Below are 27448 nucleotides of genomic sequence, written 5' to 3'. Positions count from 1 at the left end.
GTATATTTTTGCAGATACCAATAAGCGTTGAAGATCATCCTAGTGATGGCAGGAAGCTGGCTGCAACTCATAGCTGTTTTCTTAGCTGTCTTGGCAGTATGCGACCTTGGCACCGGAGCCAAACCAAAGGTGAGAAGGCATTCACGGGTTAACCCACAGGGCTCACTGGTTCAGGGTCGTCACTAACAATAATGGGAGATATTATCTGTCTGTTGCCCGTTTAGCTGGTTACACTGTGCAGTAAGGCATGCTAGCTTGCAAAACAGGATGTGGCCAAATCATATTTATTACATGTATTCGTACAGCGCTGATATAGTGCTTTACAGAGGACACATTCATCGGTCCCCGTCGTACTGGAGCTTACGCCAGAGCTGCCAACTGTTCCTGACTTCCAGGAATGGCCATTGCTTTGAAAAATGTGCTTCTGCTAATATACGTTGCTATTTTTAGTTTTCACCATTCACCAGATGTATCATGAAATTCTTATAGCTCTGCGTCATAAACTTGCTCATTATCATTACGTATGGAAAAAATCTCCCACTCCCTGTAAGAAAAGGATAAATCCTTTCACCTTGTTGTAACGTTGGGTGATAACGATGGCGGCTTAAGTAGAAAATGGTTTGAAGGAGTGCGAACGAGTGGCTTCCCATTCTGCGGTCTCAGTACAGCCAAGTCTATGCCACATTTTTTCAATTATTCATTTGCAAACATATATTGCAGATTATCTACTTTATTTGAAATGTATGTAAAGGCATTTTTTTCCTTTTTTGTTTTAAGAAGCATAGAAAAGGGTTAGACCATTTGTCGATTTTTTATTGCTATCTATGACTCTGCTAGGGAAATTTAGTCCCCTGTTTGGCCTGGTGGCTATTGTCACTGAAACAAGAAAGTGTGGGGCAATCCAAAAATTGTGAGTCTTTACCAAAGCAAGAGGTGAAAGGAAATTCTCCTATATTCCTGTGATGAGAATTTTGTACACTTTGGAGACATTTCCTGCTGGGTTTATCCAGTGTTGTATTTTGTTTTTGTGCTGCCCTAGGCAACATTAAAATTGGGTGTCCCACTCCCCCCCTGCCCCCAAACACATTGTAAAAAAGGAGAGGGAGGAGAGACGTTCCTTCAGCAGCTGGCCAACCCTGGAGACATGGTCAGGAACAGGGCCGAGACAAGGGGTGGGCATTAGGGATGACTGCTCCGGGCACTGTGGTATCATGTGAGGTGTGAAGGCACCAGGAGGAGTTTGGGGGGAGGAGATTTGTGTTATGAGCAGTCGCAGACTGACCATTTGGAAACTCAGGCACAGGGTCAGTAGGGGGCCCCATGAGATGCCCCTGGTACCTTTTTCATAGGCTTTTTTGAGTTTGGGCAAGGACACAGGGGCCCCATGATCCCCTATTGCCCGGTGGCCCCATGAATTGTCAGTCCGCCCCTGGTTGGGAGGGGAAATTTTGGGGGTGGCAGGGGGTAAGAATTGTTCTAGGAGGGGAAATTTTGTGGGGTGAGTGGTGATTTGAGTAGATTTGTGTGTGGGGATAGGGGAAAAGGATTTTTGCTTGGGAGGGGGAATTGGGAGGTTTGCGCTAGAAAAGGTCATATGGTGGGGGGGAAGTGGATTTGTGCTAGGGGGGGGTTGTTCTAGTAGGGGTGATTGGGGGGTATTTGTGCTGGAGGGGGGGGGGTAAGGAGTGTGTGCGTGTGTTTGTGGGGGGGGGGGGGGGGATTTGTGATCGGAAGGGAAATTGGAGGGTTAGAGGATTTGTGCTAGGAGGGGAAATTGGAGAGTTAGAGGATTTGTGCTAGGAGGGGGAAATTTTGGTAGGTATTTGTCCTGGGGACACATGGGGGAAGAGAAGATCTGAGCTGAGGTGGGGAATGTGTGCTGGGAGGGGGGGTAAGGAGTGTGTGTGTGGGGGGGGATTTGTGATCGGAAGGGAAATTGGAGGGTTAGAGGATTTGTGCTAGGAGGGGGAAATTTTGGTGGGGATTTGTGCTGGGGACACATGGAGAAAGAGAAGATCTGAGCAGGGGTGGGGAATGTGTGCTGGGAGGGGGGGTAAGGAGTGTGTGTGTGTGTGTGTGTGTGGGGGGTGGGATTTGTGATCGGAAGGGAAATTGGAGGGTTAGAGGATTTGTGCTAGGAGGGGAAATTGGAGGGCTAGAGGATATGTGCTAGGAGGGGGAAATTTTGGTAGGAATTTGTGCTGGGGACACATGGGGAAGTGAAGATCTGAGCTGGGGGCTCGGGAGGAGGGATTTCAGCAGGGGGGCAAATTTGTTCTGAGCGGACAGGAAATGTATACTTAGGGGGTAAGCATGCAATTATTGCTTGATTACTTTTGGGAGGGGGGCATTTCTGCTCACACATAATGCTCAAACAACTTGGGGAGTGCACAATTTGACATGTTTGCCTTTAGCTCTAGATGACCTTGTCCCAGCACTGGTCAGGAAAACCCAATGTCGTCCTTGTGTGGGAATGAGAGTTGGTCTCTACCTACATCCTCCAGCAGCCCACAGCCTCTCTCAGGTCCCATGGCATGGCTCAGATACTGCCTCACCTGTTCCCCATCCACTGTCGACTGCCACCTGTGTCCGTTCTTCTGGGGGGCGATGCCGCCACCCTTGAAAAATGCCTCGCAGTAAATACGCCCCTGGGTTTTATCAGGCATAGGGGTAGATTTACTAAAACTGGAGAGTGCAAAATCGGGTGCAGCTGTGCATGATTGCCAATCAGCGTCTAACTTCAGCTTGTTCAATTAAGCTTTGATAAACAAACCTGGAAGCTGATTGGTTTTTATGCAGAGCTGCACCAGATTTTTCACTCTCCAGTTTTAGTAAATCAACCCCATTGAGAGAAGGGAAATCTCCCCAACAGGACGCGAACAGCAAAAAAAAACCTGATAGGGATTAGAACCCTTTCCTCCTAAATCAAAAAAGTAAATTAAAAGTTTTGCATTTACAGACACTTTAAAATTACCATGTTATCTGATTGTACGATTTCCTTTAGATCTACAAGGCCCTATGAAAGGGCAAGGGCCTGCCTGATTGGATGTGTGTTGCTTGTTTAGGTTGGCCGATGCTACAGATAGAACATCTAGATTTGAATGCCATATGTATGGCCGGCTTTGATTTTTATTTGTTTCATATTCCATGCTCTAACAAATTTTATCGATGAAAAGAAACAGTTCTTATTAATCTAACACTGCAACGTCACAGAAATGTTCCCAAACTGATTATTACCTTTGCAAAACAATAGAAATAAAGGCTTATCAAAGGAGGTCAGTCAGCAGCTCTGTATGAATGTGCTCCACCAAAGGGCTGAGACTATGATTCCAGTGCTGGCACTGAAGAACATATTTGAATGGAAAATGTTGAACTAGATAGTGTGGGATTTTCAGGGTGCAAATTTACAATGATAAACAGATTTAAAAACCACAATAAATTTTATTTAATCTTACAAAAACGGGGAAAGAAAAAGAATAAATAATTACAATACTGTAAAAACAAAAATTGAAGCTTGGCTGTATTGTTGCAGTAATTCCCTACATGTTTCGCCCAACAAGGGCTTCTTCAGGGGAGAGAAAAGCTCCAACCGCAATACAGTCTACAATATATCAAGAAGAATAACATAAACAATGGAGTTATGACATACAACCACACAATGAACATAATAATCAAAAGTAAAAAAGAACATGCCGGATCACCCTAGATGTTAGGCTCACGGAGCTACTACTGCATATCAAGATGCACTATCAAAGAACTTAGTTGGCCTATGCGTCCCTGCAATTGTGCAGGATATAATAGGGATCAAATATCCATTTAAATATAGATATAAATAAGCGCAAATGACTTACCGTAATTAAATTTTTACCTATATGGGGCAAAAGGAGAATCAGATAGGGAGAGAAAGAGCACCAGATGATGTCAAGTCATTAAAATAATAATAAAAAATAAATAAAAAATGTTTGAGTGGAACTCTAGCCAAAACATTTTTTATAGGTCGTTTGAAGGATAATAGATAACCCATCAAGGTTGCTAAAATTCAATAATTTCCTAGAACACAATTTAAAAAATTGGGTGTAGCCATGGAGCATGGAGAAGTTACAACTGTTTCTGGCATTTTTTTGCTGTGTCCTTAATGGAGAGGTTTCTCCGCCCTTTTTGATGCATCTCTGGAACACAAAATAAAGGAAGGTCAAAAAAAGACTAAAATGTTTGTATCTTATCTTAAAAAACTCCCATTTGTGGGCAAAATCGTATTGTTTGTTGGGAGGATTGGATAAAGGACTAGCTGGAAAACTTTTTTCATGCTCAGACCAGGACAGTATATGGAGGTATCTGCTGACAGCATCTGGTTATAAGTTCAAAAGCACATACTGTGAAATACAATAGCTGTCAGTGGAGATTCCTCAACGTGTGTTTTAGAAAGGATGTGGAATCTATGCGTTTATGGCTAGCCTTAAGCTGGCTATACACTAGAAGTAGAAATTTGAAATTCTTCATTTTAAGAATGCTTGTTTAATTTTCTAATCAATAGTGGAGTCAAAACGATGTTTGTTTTCAACTTCAATGACCAGAAAGATGGAAACATTTTCTTGAACAAATTAATTTCTAACAATGTATGTGGTTTTTGTTCAGCAAAGTCCATTTGTCTTAAAATCAAATGTTAAAAGCAAATAAAAATTTGAAGTACCTTTAAATGACATTTGTCAAGTCATCGAGAATTTTCGTAGGAATGTTCTTATGAATTTTCGCACAAACATTTGTTCACAAAACTACTAGCGCATGGCTAGCATGCATGCATTTTACATGAAGACACATATCTGATGCTAGGTCTGAGATGAAGAAAAACTATTATATCTACACCTTCCACTTATCTAAGCAGTGCTGTAGCCTTTACCCGCTGCTCTATCACTAAGTCCTCATGTACACTGCTGCTCAGGGGCGGACTGACCATTTGGAAACTTGGGCACTGCCCGAGGGCCCGGGGTCAGTAGGGGGCCCCATGAGATGCCCCTGGTACCTTTTTCATAGGCTTTTTTGCATTTGGGCAGGGACACAGGGGCCCCATGATCCCCTATTGACCGGGGGCCCCATGAGTTGTCAGTCCACCCCTGCTGCTGCTCCTAAACGTGTGTTTAAGAGACTCAGTAAAAGCCTGTGTCCATGCAAACATAGGCTTTTATGAGATGTTAGCAGCAGCAGAGTTTAGGGGCAGTTAAACATCCCCCCCGCTCTCATACTGTAGGTCACTTCATAAATGGCAATGCATAATTTACCAATGACTTCCAAAATGAAAGCGAGGAATTGGTTGATTCTTGTCTTTTCCTTCTTAATATAATGTCTTTATGGGAATAGTAGAGTAGTAACCTCTGTGAAGGTTGATTTACCCTGGTTTAGGCCAATGGTTCAACAAATCCCAACAGGCAGACAGTTATATCTAGAGTTATGTGAATTATACTTGGAAGGTAAATTTAATCTATTATACCCCCCCCCAGAAAAAAAAAAAATCCTCAATTTTGTTGCAGAGCCAGAGGATTAGCAAATAGTTGGTCTGTTCTGATGTGCAGCTCCAGCATGCAGCTCCAGTGGAGGTACCAAAGTGCCTTAGCCTATTTGGAGTCAAGTATGCCTGGTGTACTATTTTAAATATAATAGTACACCAAATATTTTTAAATAAAAAATAAAAATATAAAAATATTTTAAATTGAATTAGGCAGTCACAAACCAACAGTCATTATTGGAAAGGGGTTGCCCATATACTGTCTAAATCCTTGGTGTCCAGGCTTTGGGCATCCAATCTCCACTTACCACTACAGTCCCAGAGGTTTGTAGCCCTGCATAATTAGTAGACTTAGATTTAAGTCAGGGTCTGGCATCGTGACCTCTAAAGGGAAGGCTGGCATCGTGACCTCTAAAGGGGAGGCTGGCATCGTGACCTCCAGAGGGGTGGCTGGCGCCGTGATCAGACTTGAGCCAAATTCTGTCTGATAGACATGCTGCAGCTGAAAATATCTGAATGAATAATGATTGGGCAGCGAGACTTTCTGCTGAAGGAATGAAAAGGTCAACAACTTGTTTGTAATGACTATATGTTCCACGGTTTTTATATTCCTTAATGCCCAGAGGGCAGGTTCTGGTATAAAATAGTAATGTGGGAAATCTTGTAAATATTAATAGCCAATTATATTTGGTGCATTTATGAACTCTTTCAGCCTTGAAGCAATTTACTGTGTTGGCTAGAACTAGCTCTGTGAAAATTATTTTCACGGCTCTTATTGTAAAGAAACCTTTCCACTCTTTGACAGCGGCCATACCTCCCACCGTTTTAGAGGTCCAGTGCTACTGTTAGTTTGCAGTATTCAGTTATAGCAGAGGTCTCCAAACTTTTTAATACAAGGGCCGCATCATTTGTTTTACACATTTTCACGGGGCTAAAAAAATTACATTTTTTAAATGAATGAATCCTCTATAAATAAATACATTTTAACTTTTTTTTTTAATCAGCAGGATATAATGTAGAACAGGGGTCTCCAAACTGCGTCCCGAGGGCTGGATGCAGCCCTTTGATAGCCTTTATCGGCCCATGGGGCACTATTCCTCAAAATAATATGAAGCACTATTCTTCCCGCTGCCACCAACAATGAGACACTATTCCTCCAATCAAAACCAATGACAGGGCACTATTCCTCCAACCAATACCAATGTTGAGGCACTATACCTCCCACTGACACCAACAATGGGGCACTATTCCTCCAACCAATACCAATGTTGAGGCACTATACCTCCCACTGACACCAACAATGGGGCACTATTTCTCCAACCAATACCACTGTTGAGGCACTATACCTCCCACTGACACCAACAATGGGGCGCTATTCCTCCAACCAATACCACTGTTGAGGCACTATACCTCCCACTGACACCAACAATGGGGCACTATTTTTCCAACCAATACCAATGTTGAGGCACTATACCTCCCACTGATACCAACAATGGGACACTATTCCTCCAACCAATACCAATGTTGAGGCACTATACCTCCCACTGACACCAACAATGGGGCACTATTCCTCCAACCAATACCAATGATGGGGCACTATTCCTCCTTCAGCTGACACCAACAGAGCAATATTTCTTCCACTGATACCAATGATGGTGTACTATACCTCCCATTAATACCAATGATGGGGGACAACTCCTCCCCCTACTAACCAAAAACCCTGAGGCTATGTTTATGCTCACTAATGCTGGGCCCAGGAAGTTTGGAGACCCCTGATTTGGAACAACAGAAAAGAATTTCAGCTAAACAAGGCAAAAAAATTCTTAATAAACTTCAGGGTCCCTTTGTACCTCAAAATCCTTATCAAATTCCACCTTACATTTGGGTCCCTCTCATATCAGAGCCCTTATTAAAGTCCTCAGTCCCCATCAAAGTCCCCAGAGTGGGAGATAACATGTTGCAGTGGGCCAGATTTAACCTGCAGGCCAAAATTTGAAGACCCCTGTGCTAGAGATACATCAACAAGGAAGCTTTGATTAGCAGTTGCTCGAGGACCAATTTATTGGTAATGTATGAACTGATTTTTTTAAGCAGCCTTTAGTGTTCCAACCATGCTCCCTCTGTTTCATGCCCTGCAAGATATTATGCATCTTGAGGTTCCACATTGACTGACAGGACACAGATTGCCTATACTTTGTCCAAACATGCAGCCATGGACGGGTTAACCTTTACAAATGTACTTGCTGTGCATCAATTATGTATGAGCTTATGTACTACTCTGTGCATTAGCATCACTTACAGAATGTCACACTGATAAAAGTTTCATTGAACTGATAAGCCAAGTGGGAGGAGAAGCCGAAAAATGTGCAAAGATGGAGTGAAGGTTATTAAGATTATTGAGACAAATAAAGATCCAGCAGAAGCAGATAATCAATGTTTATAGTGGTCTCGTGGAGGGAAGATATATCCTAGCTGGCTGAGAAAGAATGGAGGAGAGAGAAATATTGGTATAATACACCCCATGGTGTGAAGTGCCGGTAATATTTTCTGTGAATTAGGCCTGTAAAGCCAACAAGGTTGGATGTCAGAGCAAATGTATTGATAGCACTGATTGTAACCATTACTACGATTCAATGGGTAGTTTCAACTGCAATAATTTACTTCCTTTTGGGGAGTTTATATCCTTACAGTATTTTGTAATATCTGTTCTGTAAGTAATAAAAAACTTCCTGTGGTCTCTGACTGTTACCAATTACATTGTTCCCAGCTCTTTTTGTAGACGATAGAACATCTTACACCTATGTCACTGAGAAGAAGAGAGGAGGTTGTGTTCTGTAGTTATTTGATGAGGGCTGTACCAAAAGCAATGCTAAAGTAGATCGTTCAAATTTCACATGTTGGTGGAGTAACTCTTCATTGCAAGTAAATAATGGATTCCAAGCAGAAGCAACATGCTATCATTGGGTTCTTGATGAAGGAGGGGCGCAGGTTGTTCGACATCCACAGAGGGCCACAGAATGTTTACAGAGATGATACCATTGACTAGAGCAGCCTTTCTCAACCTATTAAATGGAACAGAACCCTTGAAATAACTTTCCTGTCACAGGGAAACCCGCTAAAAATGACTATATCTACAACTCATGATACAATAGTGTGATGGTCAGTGGGAAGAACGCTCCTTACACTTGTGGTCATTGTGAAGAATTCCCCCTTACAGATAGCTAAAAAGATCAATGATGTCAGAGGGAACTTATCTGAGAGGCAGAAATTGTTCATTGCTCAAGGAACCCCTAGCTACTTCTGGAGGAGCACTAGGGTTTTGTGGAACCCTGGTTGAGAAACCCTGGACTAAAGCAATCTCCTGTCATTGGTAGCCCAAAACAATTAAAAAAAATAAATCAAATGCCCACCAAGCCTGTATCAGTTGGATCAGCATGTGGATAAATTGGTGCAAGACAGACAGGATCGGCTTGCAGGCTTCAATAGACTTCAACAAAATGGCGGCCATCTGTACACAGAAACCGATTCCCTGTTGCATAAATATAGATTAAGCCAAGAAAGGCGAAACGTGTCTGAGGAGTTCTCTACTGGTGGAGAACAGAAGTTGAAGCCATCTTTTACCCATTGAATTCATATTTATGTAACAGGGAGTCCGTGTCTGTGTGCAGATGGCCACCATTTTTTTGATGTTCTGTCATTGGTGGCTCTTGTCAATGGTATCATCTCTATAAACATTCTGTAGCCTTCTGTGGATGTAGGACAGCCTGCACCCCCCCCCCCCTTCAAGAACCCTATTGCTTCTGTTTTGGAATCCAATATCTACCTGTAATGAAAAAGAAGAGGAAGTGTTAAAATTTGAATGACCTAAGTAAGCTAATAAAGAAGCTATGGCAACTTTTGCATTGCTTTTGGAACAGACCTCGGACTTCCTGTCCTAGAGTGACAGTGTTCTCCGATCATACATATGTGAGTTTTGTCACCTTATGAGTGGAAAAGTTTAAGGATCCATGCACAATGGCTTAAAAAAATGCCAGTGCTCTCGGCAGAAAAAAATGCTAATTTTGAAGGTTTTCTGTACTAACATTTAGGAACGTTTAGCAGTATTTAGGAGGTTTTAGCGCTAAACCAGAAAAACGCTCTCAAAAACACAAAACAGAAGGGGTATAAAAAATAGAAAAAATAAAAAAAAAATAGAAAAACTGCCTTTAAACGCTGAGCCTAAAGATAGCTAGATTACCTAATGTGAATGGACACATAGGAGACCATTAGTTGCTTCTACAGGTAAAACACTAAACTCCTCTAGGCCTAAATAGCTGGATCACCAGGTAAAAAAAAGCAAGAAAAGAAAAAAATAAACAAATACAGACATCACAACTAAGGACTGGTAAGTCTGGGTTTAGATACATTTTAAACCCCCTGCCTCTTATATATCTTGGGATTTCTGTTGGTGAGACAACTGCACTAAATACCTGGACCTGCATGCCTTTTGTGGCCATTATGAGGGGTTCTGACTCTCTGTGCTGGATTTGTATTTTTTTTAAGTTATGGAGAATGAAACAAGGAGGTGATCTGGAACACCCAAATCTCCTAGGTATACAGAAGCAGAGTCAGAAATTATTGCAGGAGACCTCTCTTTTGGGTTATTCAAGACTTAAATGAAGCTAGGGGCTGACCCAGCTCATCAAGCTTGATTTACTAGAATACACATTTTGGTAAGAATTACCTTTTAAGTATACAGTAAGGCCACCCTCATTGCTTACAACCCAGGGGTGGACTGACAACTCATGGGGCCCCCAGGCAATAGGGGATCATGTGGCCCCTGTGTCCTTACCCAAACTCAAAAAAAGCCTATGAAAAAGGTACCAGGGGCATCTCATGGAGCCCCCTACTGACCCCGAGCCCTCGGGAAGTGTCCGAGTTTCCAAATGGTCAGTCCGCCCCTGCTCCCAACACAAATCTCCCCCCAATCTCCTCCTGGTGCCTTCACACCTCACATGATACCACAGTGCCCAGAGCAGTCATCCCTACTGCCCACCCCTTGTCTCGGCCCTGTTCCTGACCATGTCTCCAGGGTTGGCCAGCTGCTGAAGGAACGTCTCTCCTCCCTCTCCTTTTTTACGATGTGGTCAAAAAAGCCTATGAAAAAGGTACCAGGGGCATCTCATGGGGCCCCCCACTGACCTCGGGCCTTCGGGCAATTCCCGAGTTTCCAAATGGTCAGTCCGCCCCTGTTACAACCCCTTTGCTTTAGGACTTCTGTAACTTTAATTAAGAGTTCACCCAGGTCCTGTATGGCTGTCCATCCATCTGTCAGTGTGCATATGCCTATCTGAGTGTGCTCTGTTGGACATGAATTAGTGTCGCTCTTCTGATTGTCTAGTGGTGTACAAAGGGCTGAGAGAGAGCACTGATATGGAAGCACTGTGATGTAAAGGGACTGGGGGGGAGTGTGATATGAAGAGGGGGGGGGACTAATAACACTGATGCATAAGCGAATTAGGATATAAAGAAGGTCTGTGATGTGAAGGTGCTGAGGACACTGATGTAAAAGGGGGTGGGGGTGGGGGGGTTGTGATGTAATTGATTTTAAGAGGTCCTTAAAGAGAGCCTTTCACTTTTTCTATAAAGGTGAACTAACACTTGAAAGCTGGCCATACATTAGTAGAATTTTGTTCACAAATTTTTTTTTTGGAACATTTGTACAATTTCTAATGGTTAGTGAGGTCAAACTGACATTTGTTTCCAATGGCAGCGATGAAAAATTGGAACGAGTAAGATGGAAATTTTTTTCTTGAACAGACAAAATGTGTTTTTTTGTTCGGGAAAAATTGTACATATTGTAATGAAACCAGTTGAACACATTTGGGATTCCATTCCAATAGCAGGACCGGATGAAATTTTAAGGGCTTTTGATGGCAAGATGCTTCGACAAATTTTTTTTTTCTATGAACTTTCAAAGTAAAATATAACTGTGTATGGCCAGCTTACGTTGGTTTCTGATTCCTACACAGCACCCCGAGTAGCCAAAGCCCTGGGGCAGCACAGTGGCTAAATGGTTAGCACTTCCGCCTGGCAGTACTAGGGTCGTTGGTTCTAATCCCAACCACGGCACCATCTGCCTGTAGTTTGCATGTTCTCCCTGTGCCTGTGTGGTTTTCCCTCCAGGTACTCCAGTTTCCTCCCACACTCCAAAGACATGCTGGTAGGTGAATTGGATCCTGTCTAAATTGTCCCTAGTATGTGTATGTATGAATGTAGGTTAGGGACCTTAGATTGTACGCCCCTTGAGGGTCAGGGACTGATGTGAATGTACAATATATATGTAAAGCACTGCAGAAATTGACAGCGCTATATAAGTACCTGAAATAAATAAATAAATAGGAAAACTTTAATTTTCTTTCATCTCTGCAAAAGTACAAAATACACAGAGCAGGATATAAAAAGCCTCCTGCTCTCCTTGAAAAAGCAGGGACACAAATGAAATAGCTGCAGGCAAGGTTTTTTTTTTTTTTTTATTTGGCATTTTGTGCTTTTACCTTTTACTCAGCCAAAGTAAGAATAATGTTTGTTAGTTTGTATCTTTGAGTGCTACGCCGAGTTTCATTTTCTCTACGTTAAGTGGATTTCTTATTGCTGTATGTTGCCTGGATAGTGGAGGTTACATTCACAGCCCAGTAAAAACAATTCATATCCAGACAGAATAACTGCTCTGGGCTCTCCTGGGTCAAAGTTGCTGAATGGAAAGCACGCTGGACTTTACAATGTGTACGACTTCAATCCAGCAACACACGGAAGGCTGATCAACTGACCAGATCAGGTGCCAGGGACTATGAAACTCTACCGAGGACTTAATCACTGGCCACTCTCATAAATGAAGTGCTATTAATTAGGTCCCACAGCTACAAACCTTAATCTGAAAGTCTAATTCAGTGCAGCATTATTTATTATTATTACTATTATTATTTATCTGTACTGCTGGCCACAAAGCTCATAACTCATAATCAGAGGCGGACTGACAACTCATGGGGCCCCCGGGCAATAGGGGATCATGGGGCCTCTGTGTCCTTGCCCAAACTGAAAAAAGCCTATGTAAAAGATACCAGGGGCATCTCATGGGGCCCCCTACTGACCCCAGGCCCTCGGGCTGTGCCCGAGTTTCCATATGGTCAGTCCGCCCCTGCTCAGAATGCAATGCCCATATTAAAAAATCATCAGAATCTGTTCCCATCAAACATGATTCACTGATGCATGTTAGAAATGATAAGCTAGCCATACACATATCAATTGTTTCAGTACAGACCAGGGGTGGACTGACCATTTGGAAACTCGGGCACTGCCCAAGGGCCCGGGGTCAGTAGGGGGCCCCATGAGATGCCCCTGGTACCTTTTTCATAGGCTTTTTTCAGTTTGGGCAAGGACACAGGGGCCCCATGATCCCCTATTGCCCGGGGGCCCCATGAGTCGTCAGTCCGCCCCTGGTACAGACTGAACGGAAAAAAATCCAACAGATTCCTCCATCCACACTACATTGCGCGGATGAATGAATCTCCCACTGACTATGATTTTTCAAACGCTGCTAGCTGTCAAAATACCGATGCCAAAAAAATTATTTTCTCAATTCAACTCTTTCAGTCTGTTTCAATAATGTTTATTAAATAGAATTTGCATACAATATAAAAGATAAAAAACAATACAAAGAGCCTTGATCCAGTGAGCAGCAGTTTGAGGTATCCAACCATAAACAGTAGTGTAGGCAGTGTAAAGTAGTTACATTGAGGTATAGACAACAATCAGCCTTGAGACCAGCCATATGGCAATCATAGAGTACCAATGAGAATTACCAACAGCTATACAATCATAAGCCACTTGAGAGAGATGCCATGGGGTGGAAGAGCCACCCTTAAAGAAGACCCCCTCCTATCAAACCAAGTGAAGCATAGACAGCATAGCTAACCCCACTTAATGCAAAACGTATTCCCCCAGGCATACAATCATTGTCAAACTAAGCTTATAGAAACTGAACTGAACCAAGGGGCAGGAAGGACCCCCAATTCAAAACAGTCCCACAAAACTGAGCAAATATACCATGTGAATTCATTGAGAAGAGTAAAGCCTTAAGAGGGAAAGGGGGAGAGGAGAATAAAGAAAAAATGGAAAAAAAGAAAAGAAAAGGAAAAGGGAGTAAAAAGTAAATCAAGACCTGCGTCGTCCGCCCTCTAGGTCAACCCTGGACACTCCTCATGTAGGCATTTGCAAATATTGAATCCAAAGGTTCCAAACTCTCTCAAACCGTGTAGTAGTGTCACGAAGTATACTAACCAGCTTCTCATTAATCATTATCCAGGTAAGTTTGCGCCTCATCACCATTAACTCCACCACCGGATTCTTCCAAGCAGTGACAATCACTATTTTAACCACCAGGAACATAAAATGTATTAGGGCCTGTGTATGTCAAGGTATCCCTTCGACCGGTTTATTAAGTAAAGCTATTTTGGGGTCCTTGATCACGTTCCCCACGGTTACAGAATATATGAGCATGTGGGCTCTAATCCAGAATCGTCTGACTTTACCACACGACCATCACGTGTAGAACAATGGGTGCACTTGACCACAACTCCTAAAGCACAGGACCAAAGAGTCTGGATACATCCTATGTGGACGTTCAGGCACCAGTACCAACGATAGGCCACCTTGTTAACTGCCTCCACTAAGGAGACGTTCATGATGCCCTTATAAGTCTGCACAGACCACTCCCTACAGTTCTCTGGAATTTCCATTACCAAGTTTACCAAGTCGTTTTCCCAGGCCTGCAAATAAGGCAATTTACCTTTCCTTAATGAAAAATTTCTACACGTCTTAATAAAAAGTTTATACACGTCTGAGATGCCGCCCTTCCATTGCTCCCCGCGATAACATCTGTTTTCAAAGGCAGTATGCGTCATAATATCTGGAGTAAGCCAGACATAAGAAAATATAAGATTTGCTGTAGGCGGTAAGCCTCAGTGGCCGTCATCTGAAATTGTTCAATAAAGTACGATGCGGAACATAGTCCTTAATGATCAAAACATTTTCGATATGATAAAGACTTTTGTTGAGCCACCATTAGTGCTGTTAGGCTGTAGTCAGCCTAGGTCTGAATTGAGAATTCTGCTTTCTCCAGGTTTTCCCGAGTTCAAGTTATTGTTTGTGTTTGCCTGTAGTCGGGGAATATCCCTGGCAATAAAAGATCCAATAGCTTGAGTTATAAATATATATATATCATTGGCCAACCACGTGGAGGTTTATTGCTGGTGAAGGGTTTAAATATTTGGAGGGAGCTCTCTTGCCTCCCAAGCTTTGCCCAGGTAGAATGAGTATTCAGCTGTTCTTTAACTTCTCAGGACTGCTGCCTGGGGGGAACATGTGCTTGAAAGAGGAAGGACTGCATGGGGCCCGTGGTTTCTAACCTGATGACCCAATCATAGAGCTGGGATTTAAGAACCCCTGAACTATACATTGGCTTTAATTATTTGCTTTATCTTTTTATCAGCGGTCCACCATTGAATCCTGCTTACTCAAGGCCACGGTTACAAACAACTGCAAATTTAGCCTACAATTCCCATGGGCTGGCTTTTTTCCACTGCACTCTTCTTTGTACTCTTCAATTATAACCAACAAACGTCTTGAGCAGCCAACAATTGTACTTGAATATAGAAAAACGAAACCGCCCAAGTTCTTTTTTTAGTATGGCTCTTTAGGATGTACCTATTCTGAGATATGGTTACATGCCATTATCCGTGAACCAACGAATATAACATTTCTGAACAACGCAGATCTTTGCCCTATTACTGAGTAAGCCAAATATGTAAATCAATTTTGAATACATCATACCATTCTGTAAAAACCTATGTGTTCGCACACCAGCATATAGGGGGGCAAAGGGACAGTGATGACAGCATGACAAAGCTGGAGGAGGTGGGTGTCAGTGAGAGGTAAATTCTAACACTCACATGCTTGGATAAATCAGGAACTGAGAATGACACCCCGAAAATAGCTCAATAACCCTTCTCAAGTCCATAGTTGATTTCCTGTTTTCCTATTTAACCCCATGACAATGCTTTGAAATGCATTATCTGAAGCTTAAAGAAAAATATGATGTATGTTCAGCAAGCACAGAATATGAATGATTGCAGCGTTTAATCTTGTTTTTTGTGTTTTTTAATATGCCTTTTACATTTGTGCAAGCTTGTTCTTCCATTTTTTTTATTGTATTAGATATAGAGAGTTGCAGAATAGCCACTAGAGGGAGCTCTCTGTTGAGATAAGGTGTCAGCCACATAGGGAATGCATTGTTTTTAACCACTTGCCCTCCAGAGGATTTCCCCCCCTTCCTGACCAGAGAATTTTTTTTGCGATACGGCGCTGCGTTAGTTTAACTGACAATTGCGCGGTCGTGTGACACTGCACCCAAATGAAATTTATGTCCTTTTTTCCCCACAAATAGAGATTTCTTTTGGTGGTATTTGTGCGTTTTTCTTTTTTTGCACTATAAACAAAAAAAGCCGAGAATTTTGAAAAAAAAACAAACAATATTTTGGACTTTTTGCTATATTAAACATATCCAGTAAAAAAGTTTTAAAAGTAAAATTTCTTCAAAAATTTAGGTCAAAATGTATTCTGCTCCATGTCTTTGCTAAAAAAAAATCCCAATACGTGTGAATTAATTGCTTTACGTAAAAGTTATGGAATTTACAAATGGCGGTATAAATACTGTAATTTTTTTTTTTTATACTAGTAATGGTGGCGATCAGCGACTAATAGCGGGACTGCGGCCGGCATTCTGACACTGGTGAGAACTGACTGTCCCTGACATCCCCAGTGACACCAAAACAGTGATCAGTGCTAATAAAAAGCACTGACACTGTACTAATGGCACTGGGCAGGAAGGGGTTAACATGTGGGCGATCAAAGGATTAACTGTGTGCTGCTTTACTATGGGGGCTGTGTATGTGTTTCACTGTAAGCACACTGCTTTGTATGGCTCTGCTATGCATAGCCATACAAAGCAGTGTGCAGGAGCTGACAGGGGAGATATCTGTATTGTTTACATACAGGTCTTTCTCCTGTTGGAAATCCTTGGAGATCGCTGTGTGTCAGCGGGGAATCACTGGCCAGGACCCAGTGATTGACAGCCAAGGCCAAGAATGGCCACGTGGGTAGGTCCCCCTAGCCAAACTGCAAAATCACGTATATATATTCATGATTTTGTGCAGCCATTTACCGCTATAGGGTGGCGCAGAAGTGGTTAATAAAGCAGCCAACATTTTTTTTCTATAAATAATGGCTTTAGCATATTAAGCAAAATGCAGTCAGACATCATGAGGACTGGGCAAATGCTTGTGACATGCTGGGGTAGATTTACTAAAACTGGTGCACTCAGAATCTGGTGCAGTTATGCTTGGTAGCCAATCAGCTTCTAACATTAGCTTCAATTAAGCTTTGGCAAAAAAAACCTGGAAGCTGATTGGTTTATATGCAGAGCTGCACCAAAGTTTGCACTCTCCAATTTTAGTAAATAACCCCCAGTGCACGTCCAACAATTTTTTAATATAAATGGACCCCAAAGAGAAGGAGCAGCAAAGTAGCACTTCAAAAAGCAGTACGTAGAGCCTGAGTATATAATGGGCAAATATGGCTGCCCCATGTACATATATAATTACAAGTCATACACAGAAAAACTTTCTTTTAAAACATGAATAAATGAATCTGCAGCAATTGCCATGTATGACAGCCTTGAGCATTATTCACTTGTTAACATCACCTTATTTACTAAGCTTCTTGAACACTCAGTTTGATAAGGACACATTCTCAATTCCTTTAGTAAATCAGCCCCATTCCCTTGCATTTGTAAATTTTACATTGAGCTATTGAGTTCTATAAACAAGTTGTTTACAACAGCGACACTAAATATTACCTGGAAAATAGGTGAAAAGGGGTTTAAAGCTCCACCTACTGGCTAAACACTGAAACATTGCGTATTTCATGCTGTATATATTATTTAAGATGCTAGAGACATATTATTTTTCTTTTTAGTCCTGATCATAGGTGACAAGAAACCTGCTGTACCTTTTCATATGACACATAACACCCCATGGCAAAACATGCCACTCCCTAATCTTGTGTCTGAACTTAGCTGAACTTGGATATACATTTTTTTTAAAACCAGACTAACTATGTAACTGTGTCAGTGCGAGCTTTTCTGTATTGTAAATTATATATTTTTTCTTGTAGGCACCGACCAATTTCTCAAAAGGTAATATTATTTATTATTATTGTTATTATTCTTTCGTAACAAGTCCCTGGTGCCATTATATGTGAGATTAGTGGCCTGTTATTCCTCTGACACTTATAATGCTTTTATTCTCATAACTGGCACAGTCCTAAATTTACAAAGATATTTTGTGATTTTCAAAAATGTGTTTTTTTTGTCACCAGAAACATTTTTGTTTTATTCTACTGACCAACTTAAAAAATACATATTATCCACTCAGTAGTTGCAATCTAAGAATATCCTACAAAACATTCTGGCATATCTGTTTACTTGGACAAGGAGATTTACAAAGTGTCGGGTCAGGACTGCCCAAGTACTTTGCGTGTAAGCAGGTGCAGTCTAGTTTCTCCACTGTAGGTGGCGCTCGTCCAGAGCAGCAGTGCTACTGGAGAGGGAAGTCAAGAGAAACTTGGTTTCTCTATGATTCTGTTGGTTCCCTGGAGCAGCATTTTGGTTGGCAGCCATTTTGGACCATGCAGAGTCTTTTTAAGTCCCTGTCTTCAGGTTTTAGCGTGCATTGCAAAGTGGCTAGTGTAAGGAGAACGTCTGTTAGGGACAGCACTATCAGTAGGGACAGGTTCTGGTGGAGTAATGCCAGCTCAGGGCCAGCATCTTCACCTCAGCAAGCTCCCTGTTGGTTTGGACCAGCTAGGCTGCATTCCACCCCCCTTGTCAAGCACTGTTTTCGGTTCGGACCTACAACCACTGACTCTCCACTGCATTGACTGTAAGTTCCGGTTGGGTGAGCTCTCCCATTGCGTTGTTGTATTGTTTGCAAGTTCTTCAATACAACGGTTACTGAACTCTAAGCTTCTGTGTGTTTACTGCCATAGCACCATGCTGCACCTACCCAACATTCCTAGAGCTTAAGTCTGGGATTAAAAAAAAAAAACCTTTGCAATGCCCCTCCCCCCCATACACCGCAAGGGTAAATTCTCATTAAGTCAAGGGGTAGAGGAATAAGCTGTAATACTTACCATATTCCTCATGGTCCCCAGATGCTGTAGGTTGTGGGCGGGCCCTCGTTGTCCTCATATACAATGTAGGCAGGTTGGTCTTGCATTGACCATAATGACATCAGAGTGCGACCTGGAGTGCGGTAGAACAGAGGCATAGGTCGCACAGCATGGCAGAAGCCTGCCAGAGCATGCAATAAAGTACGTATTACAGCTTATGTCTCTACCCCTAGACATAATGAGCATTTAACCCCTTTAAAGTTGCAAACCTGGGCATCTGGAGCAAAAGATAAAAAAAAATGCATTTTCTATAGGAAAAATCGACCTCCAAAACAATCAGTAGATCCAGAGATATAGGCATGTGGGGAGGTGCAGTGGGGTGCAGGCAGTAAATACTTTGGGGGGGGCGTTTACTAAAACTGCTGCATCCAGAATCTGGTGCAGCTGTGCATGGGAGCCAATCAGCTTCTAAGTTCAACTTGTTAAATTAAGCTCTGACAATAAAACCTGGAAGCTGATAGATTTCTTTGCAGAGCTGCACTAGGTTTTGCGCTCCCCAGTTTTAGTAAATAATCTCCACAGAGTCCTGTTGCAGCAAAACTTGAAACTTGTATTAAACATAATGCCAACAGTACAGGCACCCTGGTGGGAGAGCACTGCTAGGGATATAACTCACAGTCCAATGTAGTCAGAAGTGTAGGAGGAGATGTGCCGACAGTGTCTGTTTCAGAGGGTGAAGCAAGGCCTGGCCGGTCCGATCCCAAGTGGGAAGCTGTTTCCAGGATAGAGAATTCCTAATCTTTCCCTGTTTGTCAGGAATCTTTCCCTATTGCTAGTTACTCTCCCTAACAAGTGAGGTCTCTCTCCCTTCACTAGCCACACGCCAGAGGTGTGCTAAACCTGGAGGCCAGGTAACTCCATTTTTTTTTAGGAAAAACATTCCCCTCTAGGTGATTGCAGGGATTTTAACACACTTTGTTGCAGATTCTTACCTTTTGTTATTCTGCAGAAGTAGATGTTTGTTTGTGTTCATGTGTAGAGTGAATCTGTATGGGAGAGACTGAATTATTATCAATCAGCTGCCACACCTTCAGGGCACTAATGAGGAAAATTGCAGGGTCTGCATCCCTTTAGACTTGATTTCCCATAGGGAGTATTTTACCAAAAATATATCTGGGAAAATCAGTGAGCCAATCACACAAGCAAGAAATGAAATTTTCAGGGGGCGTTCTGTACACACTCTGTGTTAGAACACCTCCAGGTAGCCATATTGCATTGCATTTCACGGACGGTTACAGTGCTGTAGATTGAAAAGGAAAGGTCATTTGTAATAACATTCAATTACAATATGACTAGGTTAACAATTGTAAACGCTATATTATTATTATTTTTTTATTTGCTATTTTTTGTTTTCCCACGAAAGTGGAATTGCCCTTTAAATAGTCCCTGCTGACCCAAGATGGCCACCAAAGGTTACATAGGAACAGTGTAGCCAACTGAAACGCTGCTCCATTGACCCAGGAAACCATAGAGAAATGTTGTTTCTCTTGGACTTCCTCTCCAGGCCACTTGGGTGAGCGCCACCTGCAGTGGAGAAAACCCCTGCTTACAGGCAGCTGAAGTTGTGTGCAAATCTAGTCAATTTCTATAATTGTTCAGCTTGGCTATCAACCCTCCCACCTCCTGAGTTTCTCTGGGTATAACTTACACTGCCTATATTTCTGCAGGCACAGATCAATGGGTACATGTTTTCATGAAAAGAGAGCTCTGCTTATGCTTTTTTCTTTTCACCCATTTGAACTAATTATATTTGTAACTGATTTACTTAAATTATATGTGACTGTGCATGAGCATGCGATAACAAATACAGAGATGTAAGGGGATTTTCCTTGGGATCACTAAAAGAAGGACATGGAGCAGAGCAGGGGTGTCAAACTCCATTTCACTGCGGGCCGGATCAGCATTATGGTTGCCCTCAAAGGGCCAGTTGTATCTGTAAGACTAGATGTCCAGAGCACTCCACCCGCCCTTCCCCCAAATTTCATCAGATATCAAGAATTCCACACCCTCCCTAACATCACCGTGCACCACCTTTGGGGGCAGAGCTGGAAAACAGAAAGTGCAGGGTCTGGAGGAGGACCAGAGGAGGAGTGAAGTCAGTTACCAGAGTCTGCTGAATGCTGACACCAGGGGAGGCAGAGATGAGAGGGTGGTGCAGCTGCATTGAGAGGTGCAGGATTTGGCAGAGGAGTTCTATTGTTCTCTCTGCTGCCGACTGCTGAGAGAAGGTTGGGGCAAAGACAAGGGGGTACCTGCAGGAGAGGTGCAAGGGCCACATGAAATGGCCTGGGGGTCTGGATTTGGCCGGCGGGCCTTGTGTTTGACACCCCTGAGCTAGAGTATGAAAAAAAATCTGCAGGTCCCCTGGAAAGTGTCCCCCCATTAACAGATGGCATATAGACCAGTTCAGGTGTTAGTCTCTTTGTGTGTACACAACTCCATCACCTTGTTTTGTTTTCAGGCTCAAAGAAGAACAACTGGCAAAGAATTAAACCAGCAGCGCATCTAATTGGTGAGTTATTGTCTTTTTGTTTTCTTAACATACACGTCTACATTAAAGTGTTACTAAACCCCTGCATTCACTATATCCGGTCTCTCCGGTCCCTGCATTCACTCTATCTGGTCTCTCCGGTCCCTGCATTCACTATATCTGGTCTCCCTGGACCCTGCATTCACTATATCTGGTCTCCCCGGACCCTGCATTCACTATATCCGGTCTCCCCAGACCCTGCATTCACTATATCCGCTCTCCCCGGACCCTGCATTCACTATATCCGGTCTCCCCGGACCCTACATTCACTATATCTAGTCTCCCCGGACCCCGCATTCACTATATCCGGTCTCCCCGGACCCTGCATTCACTATATCTGGTCTCCCAGGACCCTGCATTCACTATATCCGGTCTCCCCGGACTCTGCAGTCACTATATCTGGTCTCCCCGGACTCTGCATTCACTATATCCGGTCTCCCCGGACCCTGAATTCACTATATCTGGTCTCCCAGGACCCTGCATTCACTATATCTGGTCCCCCCAGACCCTGCATTCACTATATCTGGTCTCCCAGAACCCTGCATTCACTATATCTGGTCTCCCACAGTACACACCACATGAAAATGCAATTTTAGTAAAAAATAAACTGCTAATTACCTTTTCTCATCAGCAGTATATAGCAGTCATGTGACTTCTATCAGTGTCCAGCAGAGCACTGCTTAATGCTTAATGCTTGTAGGAGACGTTTTCTCTTTCTGCTCTATGATGATGCAGAACCCCTGACCTCTGTCTGGACAGTGCTGATTGGCCCTGTACTGATCACATGCACCCTCCCAAGAAAAAAAAAACAACTCTCTAGCAATACACACCAAACTGAGCATGTGCAGAGTGTCTCCACACCATATGAGGAGATAAGAGGGGGACACTGGAAGAAGGGGAGGAGCAGAGAAGACAGGATCAAACATCCTTTTTACACAATGCAGAGGATTAACCCCTTAGGTTCCACAGAGAGTATATCAAGCATGCTTTACTGCATATACAGACTGATTTTACTGTTGTGGGTTTAGTAACACTTTAATGCCTGATTGAATCCTCTTAATGTATTACTATAATACAGTCAGGCTGTATAGACTGATGTAAGCACTAGAAGAGTTGGACTGTGACTCTCACATACAAGCAATGACTCGGCCAGGGGCGGACTGTCAACTCATGGGGCCCCCGGGCAATAGGTGATCATGGGGCCCTTGTGTCCTCGCTCACACCCAAAAAAGCCTATGAAAAAGACAATGAAATGTGCCAGGGGCATCTCATGGGGCCCCCTACTGACCCCGGGCCCTCGGGCAGTGCCCGAGTTTCCAAATGGTCAGTCCGCCCCTGGACTCGGCACTTGTGTGGTCCAACGTGCCTGCTGGACACTGCTGTAAACTTGCAGCAGTGCTATGTTTGGAGCAGTGCTTGGACCACAGGATTACTAGGTCATTGCTTTGTATGAGACAGCCACAGTTTGAATTTCACCTACCCTGCCTTACCAGTATTCAGAGCTGCTGTTAGGAAACATGGAGTCCGGTACAGCCTACCTGACAGTCCCCCCCCTGAAAATATCAAAACAATATTTATCGCTAAAAATACATTCAATTCTTTATTAGTAGACAAGCATACCTTCCAAAATCCCTGATAAACCTAACAGATAAAACAGTTTTGAGTTAATAACTAAAATTCTGTATGTAAATGAGGTCCTGGGGCTCATTCACATGGGCGCTGTGGAATGTACAGTGTGAATCAAATGTTTTTATATATGGCTGGAGCTGTGTGCAGGAAGCCTATGTCAGCCTTTCTCAACCAGGGTGCCCAGGCACCCTGGGGTGCCTTGAGGTTTCTTCAGGGTTGCCTTGGCAAAATGTCTAAAAATTGCCCAAAACTTGTATACAAGCCAGCAGGTGGAACAAGCCAGCCTTATAGTTACACAAATCCACAGGTTTTCATTGTGTGCCGGATATCGTATGTACTCTCCAGCGCCTCAGGATATGCACAGCCAAAAGGGAAGCCAAGGGTACCAGGACAGCGACAACCAAAGGAAATGCTTCAGGGGTGCAGCTCTCCTCAGACGGGGAAATCAGCCACTGGATAGAGAGAAAACAGGTGGCGCACACACCTAGTGCATTATCCAAGGCTTATTGTAGGAATGAAATAATAAAAACATACCCACAGACGAAGCATGTATCTAAAAAGCATAGAAAAATGACAATGGCCACATCGGTGGGCAAGGTGTTCTCACTGTCAGTGCGGTCAAATGGCTGACGCGTTTCGGGGACGAATCCCTTTCCTCAGAGCTGATGACCAACCTCTGATGCTGATGTATGGTGTATGGATAGAAAGAGCCTTGCTGTTGATGCCTTTCATTGTGTGCCATTACCACCTTCTAGCCGCCAGCGTCCTGACAACCAATGACATCATCAGTTGATAAGGAGGATGTCAGCTGCCTGCACAGCATCCTAGTTTGACCCTCCCCTGCCCCTCCCCATCAGTGCTGAGGTCACATTAGCTCAGTGAGGGAGAAGAGAAACATTGGAATACTAGTCAGTACCAGTGTGCAAAAGTGTATTTGCTGTGGAAGAATAAATCACCTCTAATGTTGGGTGTCCTACATGTGTGGATGTTGCTGTTAGAATAGTTTTTTACATTTTAGAATGGGGTGCCCCTTTAAAATTATGGATAGTCTTGAGGCACCCCATTTTAGAATGGGGTGCCTCGGGACTGTACATAATTTTAAAGGGTGCCTTGGGACTGTCCAAAGGTTTAAAGGGTGCCTTGACTGAAAAAAGGTTGAGAAACACTGGCCTATGTACCTCCCATAATTTATGAACACAGCCTCAGGTCCTAACTAGACAGGCGTCACACACACCTGTGCTTCTGTTAAATCAGGACCTATGACTTTGTTTTTACATTTTTTAAACAATTTTTTTTACAGTGTTTTTTTCTGTTGGGGTGGCTTTGATGAAATATGAGGGGTGTAAACAGACCTCTGGTGTCTCACTTTTGAGACGGAGAAAGGAATTGGAAGCATTGATCCCCATTCCTTCCTCCGCAGACTCAGCTGAACTGCAGATGAATTTACAGGAATGCTCTGTACAGAGACTCCCTGTTCATACACAAACTGAAGTAAACACTGTTCTTCAGTTATGAATGAACACAGTGAGTGATCAGTACCGATTACTCACTGTGCTCATTCAGAAAAGAAAAGGGGCCAGTAAATATGACATACTTACCGGCACCCTGCCCTCCATCCTGAAACAATTCCCTATGTGCCTGCAGCAGCCGGAGGGACAACAGGGGAAGCTGGCAGGGTTGCGGAGGAAAGGGGCACACAGGGAGGCCCGGGCAGCAGGGGAAGGGGGTTATGGACAGGGAGGGGGATCAGTGTGGCGGGGCGGAAATTACTGGAACCAATCCCTCTGTGGCTCCCGCCTGCAGCAGCTGAAAGCCAACAGGAGGGAGAGGAGGAAAAGCTGGCTTTCAGTTGCTGCAGGCAGAGCCACAGGGGGATCGGCTTTAGCAAAACCACCCCCCTCCCCCCACCACACCAATCACCCTCTCTGTCCACAATCCCCTTCCCCCTCTTTTTGGTTCCTGGGTCCCCTGTTGAACTGATGGGGCCCAATCCCTGTACAAGAGGACTGGGGGTACCCCCTTATCGGTGGGTCCTGCCAGCATTGATCCACCAATATACTACTTTAAATGTATCTCTAGCCAAATCTTTTTTTTTTAGCTTAGGATCAACATGATAGTAAGGGAGTTGGCATTGGAGAAGGAAAGAAAAGCAATGGCAGCATAGGTATTACCTTCAGTGTGTTTCCTTTTATATTGTAACCAGGGGCGGACTGACCATTTGGAAACTCGGGCACTGCCCGAGGGCCCAGGGTCAGTAGGGAGCCCCATGAGATGCCCCTGGTACCTTTTTCATAGGCTTTTTTGAGTTTGGGCAAGGACACAGGGGCCCCATGATCCCCTATTGCCCGGGGGCCCCATGAGTTGTCAGTCCGCCCCTGATTGTAACTGTTATATGCACAATGAAGATCTAAAGTCTCATGTACTAATATGAATTTCAGACCATACTTACCAAATCTTTGTCTTCCTCCACAGGCAATAACCCAGCACAGAAGGAAACTATGAGATGGAACTCTGATTCGGAGGTGGCATTCACTCGCAATGTTATACTCTCTCCGATCACCACTCTCGTAACCAAACGTAAAGGTCTCTACTATGTCTATTGTCAGGTTGGCTTCACCGGCAAGAACTATGATGTAAGACTATTCAGTGAGGTCATCACTCTGCACGAATCCACCAATGTAAACTTCACCCTGCTGACCGGGTCGGAAAGCATAACTAGACCACCCCCGGACCTTGATACTTGGTCAGCCAGCCTAAGCCAGGGTGGACTTGCCAACCTAAACGTGGGGCAAAAGCTGTATGTCCATGTTAGCCATCCACAACTTGTAGACTATGCCGATGGGAAAACCTTCTTTGGAATTGTCATGGTGTCCTGAGTCCCGGACCAGTGGACAGGCACTTAGTCGTATTTTCAAAATATATTGGTCCTAAAAGGAAAATGCCAGTTTCACCAAATACAATTTATATACCATATATATTTGCCAAGCAGGCAGTTTTGTAATGTAATTTATTAAACATGACCTTTCCTTTTTAATCTGCAGCTAGCTATGCTTTTTTAAATGTTCAAATGCTACTTCCTTGCCAACTCCGGCAGCATTGTGTACACTTTGTACAGAACCCCCCCTAGAAATGGCAGTGACTGCTTATGTAATCAGCTTACTGTTGTTTCTAGCAGTTTTCCTTCTATTGTAACAATAAGACTGATGTGATTATAGCACGCAGAACCTCCAACTTCTGTGTTGAATAAAAGGTGTTCCTAGTGATGCAAGTGCATGGAAACATCCACAAAAAAGAGAAATGTAGTATGTAATGGACTAGGACTTTCATTGGAGGGGCTCCATATAGGAATGGTGACCTTGTATATAGACCTTGGGGAGAATATTGCTAATTCCAGAAACTGGGTGGAAGGGTCACTCTCAAAGCTCAAGGGGCCCATTCCAAGGTTGAACTGTGTACATCGGAATGGTAAAGTGATGGTCGGTACCAGGGGCGGACTGACCATTTGGAAACTCGGGCACTGCCTGAGGGCCCGGGGTCAGTATGGGGCCCCATGAGATGCCCCTGGTACCTTTTTCATAGGCTTTTTTGAGTTTGGGCAAAGACACAGGGGGCTCATGATCCCCTATTGCCCGGGGCCCCATGAGTTGTCAGTCCACCCCTGGTCGGTACATAAAAACCTGCAAGTTGAACATTGAATGGGCATCTTGACATCATGGCTTTCCATGGCATTGGTGGCCCTGCCATCCAGAGTCTTTGTTGCCATAGCACAGCCAGCCGGAAATCACAGGTGCGGTGCCCCAGTGCCCAGTAATTGATTGGGTAGCAGTCTGGTCACATGGCAATGGCGACACTGAACCCTGAAATCATGTCTCCTTGATCAGGCGCATTTATCAGATGTATCCAATCAGATATTGAGTTTTACTATGCACATCTGAGATATGGGGCTGGGACCCACAACAATGAACCTATCTTTTCCCTTTATTTATGAACCCTTTTCATTAACTAATGATTTGCATCTGCAAGATACCATTATGGTTATTTATTTATGTTATGATGTTTTGGCGGTATTTATATAATCTGATGATGTTCGAGGGAGTGGGATGGCTCCTAATACCTTGTATTCGACTGGTGGATGGTCCTGTATATGTCCTTGTACTACTGTATGCACCTATCATATGCCTAACGATGGGGTCCTGCATGGCGCCAAAACATTGCACTCATCTGCTGAGATGCGATCACTTTGAATAAAAGTTTATTGGAAGCTGTTTGAAGGTTCATTGTGTCCTGGCAAATATATGCATTGAAAGAACAATGTTGTTGCAGAGGCGCTGCCATTAGTTTAGGGATTATGTCATGTTGAGGAATGAAAATCCTAATTACCATGATGATCTTGATAATAGACTATTTATTAAATTATAACATTTTAATAATGTTTGATAGATATTCCATTATCAAGATTGTCG

At 43.4% G+C, this 27448-nt stretch overlaps 1 protein-coding gene across 2 annotated transcripts; it reads left to right on the top strand.

Moving 5' to 3' along the window:
* LTB (lymphotoxin beta) lies at window positions 1-27246 on the top strand. 2 transcript variants are annotated; one of them, XM_089659128.1, is made up of 4 exons: window positions 1-129; window positions 17771-17792; window positions 21288-21338; window positions 25458-27246. In XM_089659128.1, the coding sequence occupies exons 1-4, from the start codon at window positions 46-48 to the stop codon at window positions 25859-25861; spliced, it is 561 nt and encodes a 186-aa protein (XP_089515254.1). In that variant the 5' UTR covers window positions 1-45; the 3' UTR covers window positions 25862-27246. The 2 variants fall into 2 exon arrangements, with proteins under 2 accessions (XP_089515254.1, XP_089515255.1); XM_089659129.1 differs by lacking the exon at window positions 17771-17792 and having other exon boundaries at window positions 24-129.
* Window positions 27247-27448: the final 202 nt, after the last annotated feature.

Source organism: Staurois parvus, unplaced genomic scaffold, assembly GCF_062004578.1.
Source record: "Staurois parvus isolate SC_StPar_1 unplaced genomic scaffold, SC_StPar_1.0 ptg001133l, whole genome shotgun sequence".
Lineage (NCBI taxonomy): Eukaryota > Metazoa > Chordata > Amphibia > Anura > Ranidae > Staurois > Staurois parvus.
This window is presented reverse-complemented; position numbering and strand designations above follow the sequence as displayed.